The 9,893-nt window shown below is 40.0% G+C and overlaps 1 protein-coding gene across 2 annotated transcripts; it reads right to left on the reverse strand.

Moving 5' to 3' along the window:
- Positions 1–820: 820 nt before the first annotated feature.
- ckmb (creatine kinase, muscle b) lies at positions 821–4,086 on the reverse strand. Of its 2 annotated transcripts, none has more exons than XM_051129544.1 (7): positions 3,940–4,086; positions 2,704–2,916; positions 2,239–2,393; positions 2,038–2,170; positions 1,670–1,965; positions 1,375–1,564; positions 821–1,285 (listed from the first exon to the last, which is right to left on the reverse strand). In XM_051129544.1, the coding sequence occupies exons 2-7, from the start codon at positions 2,891–2,893 to the stop codon at positions 1,107–1,109; spliced, it is 1,143 nt and encodes a 380-aa protein (XP_050985501.1). In that variant the 5' UTR covers positions 2,894–2,916; positions 3,940–4,086; the 3' UTR covers positions 821–1,106. The 2 variants fall into 2 exon arrangements, with proteins under 2 accessions (XP_050985501.1, XP_050985500.1); XM_051129543.1 differs by having other exon boundaries at positions 2,704–2,913; positions 3,940–4,083.
- Between the last annotated feature and the right edge of the window lie 5,807 nt (positions 4,087–9,893).

Raw genomic sequence — 9,893 nt, forward strand, 5'->3', positions numbered from 1 at the left:
CTTTTGATTAATTCATTTAAACTTGTATGTATTCTGTTACATTTTACGTTATACAGTAAATTCCATTTTTATGACTGGATGCCGCAATTCCGTTTTCATAGCACCTTTCCAGAGATATAAGTATGTATGAATGAAGGTAAGATATGTTTGGATTATTGTATGTGTGTTTTCCGAATCACACTTTACAGTTTGCTCTCAAAGTCATGTCAAAGTCAGACATGCCCCTTTGCCAGCTGTGATGCCTGGTTACTGGTTTAAACTTGGCCCAGGTTTTTAAAAGATTTTTGGGTCAGCACACCTTAATAGCTTCAACAATTGATTGCCAATTAAGTTTAGAATACAATTAATTTAGACCCAGATTATGCAGAGCTGTAATAGCTGCTAATGGTTTTCTATGTATAAACTGTTTATGTAATAAAATATGTTTTCGTAGTTTGTGTTGTCCCTTATCAAATTAAAAAGGATTCATGCCAATATTGTCCAAACCCTCCCCTTTTTAGGGTGTTTCAAAACTTTTGGAGATCAGTGTATATTGTGTAAAATTTGCAAATATTCTAACTTGTTAATACTTGTTATACTGATCTGAATGTGACAACTGAAAGAAATGAGAAATCATACTCGAACTATGACTTTCAGGTCAGCTTACCTGATTGTATTCATGAACATATGCAGTAAGTTTCAATCAAAGTATGTACTGGTGTTAAGCTTTGAGAATTCTGAATGGATCCTCCACATGTACATTCCATACATGTTAAGTTCACAGCTGTGTCTAGAGGTACAAATCAAGAGTTGTCAAGAATATAAAGGCTTAAAACACAGGTTGATTGTTACATGGGGCCGTTTATTAACTTTGTACAACCAAAAAAAAGTTTAGGTGAATACAACATAGCTAGGCTTTTCTAGCTATGTGGAGGTTTGATCCCAGGATGTTACAGGAGAAACAGGAAGATAAGAAGGAAAAGTGCAGGAAAAAGAAGACAACAGGAAAGAAAGGAAAGAGAAAAAAAGTTGGAAAAAAGGGAGCAGGGTGGAGTGTCTCTTGGAAAAGTCAAGATGGCATGACTGCATGAAAGAACAAATAAAAAAAGAAAAGCACTTTTGCCATTTTACTTCTGGGCAGGGATCATGTCATCAATGGACTCGCCCTTCTCCAGTTTCTTTTCCATTTCAATCATGAGCTTCACACCATCAACCACCAGCTGCACCTGCTGCACCTCGGAGGAGCCCAGACGGTCAGCGTTGGAGATGTCGAACACACCACCGACAGAGGCAGTGTCCACACCACCTGCACAATACAAGTACAAAGACTCTCTCAAAATGATGATCAGAGTGCGACTCTCTGCCATTTTATACATTTTGCGATTTCAAGCCCACCTGTGCCACGCTTCTGAAGACGCAGTCTGGTCAGGATCTCCTCAAATTTGGCATGTGTGCTGAGTTTGGGCAGCTTGACGTGCACACCACCGCGCAGGCCGGTACCCAAGTTAGAGGGGCAGGTCAGGATGAAACCAAGATGCTCGTTCCACATGAAACCGTGGTCGTGCTTCTTGAAGATTGCCTCAATCTGCAAGATACAACAAGGAGTCAGGACTTTGGTTGCTTATCTTAGCATTAGATGACCAAAATATTTAAAGTACAGCATGATTAGGTAGTAAGTAATGAGGTTTACCTTCTGCAGGCCAACGCAGAACCTCTTGAAGACCTCCTTCATGTTGCCGCCGAGCTGCATGGAGATGACACGCAGGTGATCTTCCTCGTTCACCCACACCAGGAAGGTCTTGTTGTCGTTGTGCCAGATGCCTCTTGCGTCAGGCCAGTCGCGAGCCATGCCAGCAGCCAACAGCAGGGGGGACACAGGCTTGTCAAACAGGAAGTGGTCAGCAATGAGCTGCTCCTGCTCCTTATCAGTCATGTCCTTCAGAGGGTAGTACTTGCCCTTGAACTCACCATCCAGGCTGTTCAGAGCTGCGAGAGGAACGTCAGTCAGACTATGCATGTTGCTTTGGACATAATGGATATAACGTTAACAAGACTCACCCTCAATGGACAGCTTCTCCACAGCTCTACGCTCACCACGGCTGTTGTGGGGAGGCAGGGTGAATCCCTTGATGCTACGGCCGGTACGCACGCGGCTGCTCAGAACGTAGTTGGGGTCAAGGTCATCGCCACCCTGCACAGAGGTAAAGATCAGCCACAGTAGAGTAAAACAGCAGGGTAATGTAAAGAACTTTAGCGTACCTTCAGGTTCTCCCAGTTCAGATCAGTGCTGTGCTTATCGGTGGGCTTGTAGCCACCGTGACGGTCAGAAATGACAGGGTCGAACAGCTCCTTGAAGACTTCATAAGACTCCTCATCACCAGCCACACAGCCGACAGTCATGATGAAGGGATGGCCTTGAATTGGGATCAAAAGGTAGTGCTTTATATATCTTCTAGAACAAGGGTGCCCTCGAGGGCCGATGTCCTGCAGAGTTTAGTTCCAACTTGCCTCAACACACCTGCCTGGAAGTTTCTAGCATGTCTAGTAAGAGCTTGATTAGCTGGTTCAGGTGTGTCTAATTGGGATTGGAGCTAAACTCTGCAGGCCACTGGCCCTCCAGGACCAAGTTTGGGCACCAATGTTCTAAAACAACTAAAACATTGCTTGTGGTATCTCGAGAGATGGGCTGTTATGGGGGAATGCATTCAAACATGTTCTACTTACCAGGGTTGTCCACACCGGTCTGGATGCAGTCATCCAGGGTGAATCCACTGGGGGTGGACTTGCCCCTGAGTTTGTTGTAGATGTCCTTGCTCAGGACCTTGGCCATGTGGTTGTTGTGCAAGGAGAGGTCAGGGTACTCCTCCTCCAGAGCAAACTTCATCTTGTAATCGTTGTGGCAGTTCTTAGTCATGATTGCACTTTTCCGGCGATCTGCTGATAGACAAGTAAGGTAAGTTGGCAAAGTACTTACAAAGGGCTTTGCAAATCTTGTCTGCAGTGCTGTTGGACAACCAGGAACACTGTCCCAGGTCTACTAAGGTGGAGCTTACTCATTAGACCCAGGAAAAAAAGGGGAACCAGTGTTCCTCATTGCTGACACTGAAACAGAGAATTATCAACTACTACCCATTTGTGTTCGGTCAAGGATAAGCATCTCAAGTTTCCAGAATAGGGTGCCAACAGTTGCAGACAAGGGTAATGCATACTATATTTTGTGTCCTAAGTAAACTTCAGTCTCCTAGTAACAAAATATGGGGCTATGCCTAACCAGCACCTCATATTTCTACACGGAGTGGTGGTTGAATAGCTCGCATACTTATATGCATCAGACAGCAGGTGATATTTTTAGCATGGCTGCCAAACTCACCCCCGTCACTCAAAGCAGATAGCACATTCACCTCTCTAATTTCTGCTGCGGGTGGAGCATGCACACTCGCCCCATAATTGGTATTACGCCCACGTCGATTTAGCTTTTGCAAAATGCTTACAGTTTAAGAGTGATAGATCGTTCTAATCTATTGCCAACATATTCACAGCTTTTGCATACAGTTGCATACAATAGAATGCAATATCGAAAGTATTATAAATAGACTGTAAATTCCCCCACATGACCTTGCACCGAATTACAGCAGGCATAGACAGCAAATCTACTTCAGACCGCTCTCTTGTTAGCTTTCCAATGCATTATGACTCTTTGAAGCAAGGGCAAGCCTTCTACGCTCTTTTATCAGGCAAGGACAAGCCTTCTACGCCATGAGTAAAGCAACTTTAAAAATATGAAACTGAGCATTTCTAATACTCCAACAATCAAGAGAGTAATTCCAGATATTGTGCATCAGGGATCCAGTCATTAACACCAATGAAGTTTGATTAATTTGTATGGGGAAATACTTTGGATCAACTGCATGTTTCATGAAGTACCCCTTATTCCCTCCCTTGTAAAATCTCTGAGTTTACCTGTATGGGAGAAAAGGTAACAGTCCTTGGGATCAGATCCTGTTCACCAAGCCAATGTAGGGGTTGCCCAACTTTGCAAGATGTCAGACCTTGGTTTATATACTTCAATGTTTGCTGCCCATTGGTTGTTCGGCTCATGCATGCTTGAACCTCATTGGACGGCTGCAGTCCTTGATAGGGGTTTCAGGTTCTAAAAGGAAAGAAGCTACATCACAACACCCGAGACGGGGAGACAGCTGTCCTAACCCCCTCACAGTGGCCTGTTCTCTCTCTTGCTCAGTTATGAAATAACTCAAAGACACTGCAGAAGCACAAAGAAAGTTCATTCTGTCATTTTAAGAACTATAATGCATTCAGTTATTAATTATATAGTACTATTGTGTTGAGGCCTAAACTGTCTTTGCTACTTTATCCATTTTAAGGGAAAATCATGAAAAATTACTACAACCAGAAAAAAGTGTTAAAGAGTTAAAACTGCCTTTTTATATCTTACCTGCAGCTTTCATGCTAAAACATATCGTTTATGAAATAGCATACATTAATGACTGTTCTCACTAAGGTAGTAGTTGGCCCAATATGCATCCATGTCTTGTAAGATATACTTTGCGTAAGAGAAGGCATCATGTGTCCCTTGAGGTAAAGACAGTCCGTACTGTACCCAGTAGTATTCTCAGTGTCCAGATGGTGAGCTTTACTGCTTAAAACCATTGCATGCAATATACAAATTGCAAATGTAAAATATTTTTGTTAATTATAACTAAGAGAATGTGCATACATGACACTTTTGATTGGTTTTCAAAAGAATTTGGATTTATGTCTCATTTGACCTGATCTCGTGTCAAAAATGTACCTGCTGGAACATTTTCGCAAGATGCGAAATATGTACCAATAAGTACATTTCAATGCAGTTTCCAACAAAAATGAACACTAGAGGTGGTAAAACAGTGAGCACCTGTAATCGTTTTCCTTAACAGTTATGATTTCAGCTCCGGACGTAACAAGCTTGCTTGATAGCTCAGATGGCACAGAGCTGGATTTAGGATGTGGAATCTTTGGGTACGTATTCTGTGAAAAACATGACTCACGATTGAAGAGCTAAAAGATGAAAGATCTAAAAATGAGCTAAACGGCATGTTTGCAATTGCATTTTTACATCACATTCACTTTTGTTCATATTATCTTGTATTATCTGGAAAAACTGAACACCCTTTCAGCACCTCTCAGTGGACATTTCACATTGAATATGTCACAAAATGTACATGGCGGTACGTATTTCACATCTTGCGAAAATATTCCCACAGGTACGTTTTCGTAATGAGATCAGGTTACATTTGACATGATGCCATGATGCCTTAGCAGCCAATTTGAAACCATAAATAAAACAAATACTTCATTGCAGCTGCCTGTCGGTCTTGGAACTATGCCAAAAATGTGGACATCCACAAGCATGACTAACTACTTTTTTACCTATTTAATTCAACCCTACAATCCCAATCCCAACACACTGGAGTTTTCTTCTGAATAAGTAAAACTCAAGTGGCATCCATTTGCTCATTAGTGTTCCCTCCCTGGGAAATGCTTCAAGAGCACATGACTGAGCATGTGACAGGTGGGTGGAATATTCAGGAACCCTGTACAGAACCCCCCTCCATAACATTAATGAAGGGATAGGTTTGTGTAACTGTGTGTACAGTACAGAAAGAAGGAAGAGGACAACTCAACCATCCACCTTACTCTATATTAATACCTAGGGTCCAGTTCCACAGTTACACCCTACGTGTCCCAACGTGACAACCTTTATCTTAGTTTAACCATTATCCCTATCCTGCTAATGTGCCAAACCCTTGACAGATCCCATTTGTATCTAAACACTGATGTGATCTAAACGTCTATCTTTTACCTCAGGATTACTTGATATGAAAATAAGTACAAAGAAAGATCAAAATGTTACATCAAAGTCCTATTTTGCTGATGCTGATTAAAAAACACAGAGTTTTGTACGCTATAGTGCAGGAGAGTCTTTGCATTTGGTGGAGAAGTCAAGGGCTAAAAGCAGAAAGGAAAAAACTCGAGCTCACAGTCTGCTCCAAAATTAGCAGCCATGCATCAACACCATAGCATGCCTAGCAGTGAGAGAGGACAGCCACGTAACAGTGTTACCAATGGAGAGCAAGCATAACGGGGTGTGTGGGGGTCCCCATGAACAGAGAAAACCCCCCTTATCTCATAACAGCATACACATATGTCTTTTAGGAATAATGGCGGGTAGGGGGTTGTTGCAAAATCGACATGCGGAGTATCACGTCTACATGCACTGTAATTTGATGTAGAGAACCTTCAAAACATTAGATCTAGGGTTGTCTACAGCTGTTTGGACGGAAGGTATGTAGAGGGGTTGCAATGGCACCTTCTTTGGACCCCATGGGGAGGGCATGACCTCTGAAAGCACAGTGTCAAATGTACAGCCAACAAGCTCAAATTGGTTTTGAGAGCAATTATTCTTTTTATCTCTTATTGTAAAAGATAATGAACTTCACGGATAATGAATGCCATGCAAATGAGAATATTACTTTAGGTTGTTGCACTTGTCAATACCTGTCTGCACATTGTTACATAACTCAACAGTCAGCTGAGTATCTTGAGATATATTTAGCCGAATGTGTATGATGGTCTCCTGCTATCTGATAGCTCAGGAATTGTACTATGCACATTTTTTTTAAACCAATTTGCATGTGACAAAAGTATTTAGATTGTGTTTGGTCTCCACTTCAGGTTTTAAAAGTTAACCGTATAACCCAGCCAACTCACCATTCAAATTAGAAGTCAGCAAGTCAAGCTGCTGGGGCCCAGGCAGATGAAACAAGAGATGTAATTGAGCTACAGTCAGAAGACAGCCAGTTTATTCCATTTGATCTTACATAAGAAGCAGAGGTGGGACGTGTCCCATGATCCCATGACAAAAGTGATTACTTTTTATTTTAGCAAATGTAAAATTAATCTAGCATAAGGGCGCTATCGGTGCCAACAATAAAATATTTGTAATCATTATATAAATTTAATTACCAAATTAATAATATTATCTGTTTTCCACCCTTTTGCCACATTTTCCCTGTTTTGGATCCATGACTGTGCACCATTTTCCTGATGCCACCGGGTAGGCGGTTGCACTGATGGCTTGGGCCCATCAAAGCTGCTTGCAGCTATGTTTTAATTTAGTCTTACATAAGAAGCAGAGGTGGGATGTTTCCCATGACCCCATAAAAAGTGTGGGACTGATGCTGGGGTGTAACCTTTGTATATTTCACTTTATGCAAATAGGGTGTGTTTACTTTTTATTTTAGAGAACATGAATCTAGCATAAAAAGTTTTAAAAGATGTATCATAAATGGTGATTTTAGCCTGTCTTTCCTCAGAAGGCTTGACTATCATGATGAACAACAATTGAATAATTAAAATCAGGAGTCATAATTTTGAAAGAGTTTCTTAAAACATTAAATGTGTTATAATAAAATATTTTTAATCTTTATATAAATTTAATTACCAAATTAATAATATTTTCTGTTTTCCACCTTGTTCCACATTTTCCCCATTTTTGATCCATTGCTGTGCACCATTTTTCAGATTTTCAGTTGCACCAATGGCTTGGGCCCGTCACTGCTGCTTGCAGCTATATTTTTTTTTATCTTTTATAAGAAGCAGAGGTGGGATGTGTCCCATGATCCCATGACAAAAGTATGGGATTGATGCTGTGACCTTTGTATATTTCACTTTATGGAAATAGGATGTGTGTTTATTTTCTTATTTTAGTGAACATAAAATGAATGTAAAAAGTTTTAAAAGATGTACCCAAAAATGGTGATTTTAGCCTGTCTTTCCTTGACTTCCATGAGTGAAGAACAATTAAACAATTAAAATCATGCAACAATGTCATAAGTTTGATTTGAGTTTCTTGAAATATTAAAATTGTTGTAATAAAATATTTGTAATGATTATTTAAATGTAATTACCAAATGAATAATATTACCTGTTTTCCACCTTGTTGCCACATTTTCCCTATTTTGGATTCATGGTATGAAGACAATTAACTATTCATATAACTTTATACACAATTATTATCAATTTATACACAGTTTGTAGTGTTGACTGCGTTGATCAAGCTCAACCATTCAACCCTGTTACCCAAAAGAAAAAATCTATATATATTAAAAGAAAAAATATTAAACAAATATTTGTCTTGTTTTATAATTTTTCTTTATTATTAATAACAACTTTGCCTATTATCAATAACTACAAACTAAAATTTGGCCCCAAGCTAGCTAGCGACAGCTTAATTTAGGGTAAATGTACAACTCTGTTATCATTCTACTTTTTCGTTTTTTGTTTTATAAACAACTGACCATAATCAAAATTAATTTATGCATGTCAAATGCAAATATGATGCCCAACATGTGGTGTGTTTCTAGTGCCACAGTGCATGTCTGTAAATCTTGCTGGATAACTCGTCATTGAGTCGCTATGGTCCAGATATGCTTTCGCTTTGCTTTCACTGTCATTATAAAGGTCATAGTTTTTTATTTTACAAAAGCTGAGATTTACTTGAGATTCTGAGCACCCATATGCACATCCGCTGCAATCTCTTCAGTTGAAATCAGAGTTGCTCAGCTGGCTTACGCTACAGGCACTATGTTTAGGGCTAGGTTGCAAGGTTGTCTCTTTGCCTATGCCATCTCGCCAGATTGAATTGCACTGACTCAGTTATGAGTCCCTCGTTCGTCTGTCCCTCCCTCTGCCTGTCCACTGACCTCTGCCCTCAGAATTTAAAGTTACCATAATCAAAATGCATTTATGCATGAAATGCATGCATAATACCCCAAATGTGGTGTATTTGTCCAATGCAGCAGTATGTATCTGCACATCTTTGTAAAAAATACACATTGCTGGATAACTTCATTGAGTCATATGGTTTAGCGCTAAGGTGCCAGATATGTTCTCGCTTTGCTTTTACTGTCAGTGGAAAGGTCATTAAGCATTTGATTCACATTCTGACCCTTTGCTGGCACTTTTTAACAGTTAATCCATACTCTTACCAACAGACACATTGACTGTATATGTGCTGCTTTTACAGAACTCCTCCTTGAAAGCACAGATATAATGGCTAGATTTAACACCTGTCACCTGGGGTGTTGAGGGGCTTCACGCAGACATGTTCATTGCATTCTCTGTGCTTAGCACAGCTCTCCCATAACCAGTCTGCTTAGACTAAAGGCTCTCCCCAACTGGCAATCTTCACTCATTTATACTTTAAAGGGAAAGTTCACTCAAAAATGAAAATTCTGCCATTAATTACTCACCCTCATGTTGTTCCAAACCCGTAAGACCTTCATTCATCTTCATCTTCATCTGTATTTTTGATGAAATCCAAGAACTTTCTGACCCTGCATAGACAGCAGCACAACTGACACATTTAGGGCCTAGAAAGGTAGTAAGAACATTGATAAAATAGTCCATGTGACATCAGTGGTTCAACCGTAATGTTATAAAGCTACGAGAATATTTTTTTGTGCATAAAGAAAACAAAAATACCAACTTTTTTTTTACAAAAAGAACACCGACCACTGCGTCTGCAGCACCAGACGTATGTGTCGTTGTACTGTTGTGAATGCACATCAAAGACTGACACGGAAGAGAAGTAATAGTTGAATAAAGTCTTAATTTTTGTTTCATGTATCATAAAGCAAAGTGAAAAGTGATCACAATTAGTGGAATTATCTATTCAAATTATATTAATGCATAATAACAGAACATCCTGAACCAGGGTTGCCAGGTTTTCAGAACAACCCACCCAATTGCTATTTTAAAAATAGCCCAAAATTAGCCCAATGGCGTTTCGAAGGGGGTCTCCGGTAAAAACCGCGCTCCTTGGGGGAAAATACACATTTTTGGCACAGTTGCCC

The sequence above is a fragment of the Labeo rohita genome, chromosome 15 (assembly GCF_022985175.1).
Source record: "Labeo rohita strain BAU-BD-2019 chromosome 15, IGBB_LRoh.1.0, whole genome shotgun sequence".
Classification (NCBI taxonomy): domain Eukaryota; kingdom Metazoa; phylum Chordata; class Actinopteri; order Cypriniformes; family Cyprinidae; genus Labeo; species Labeo rohita.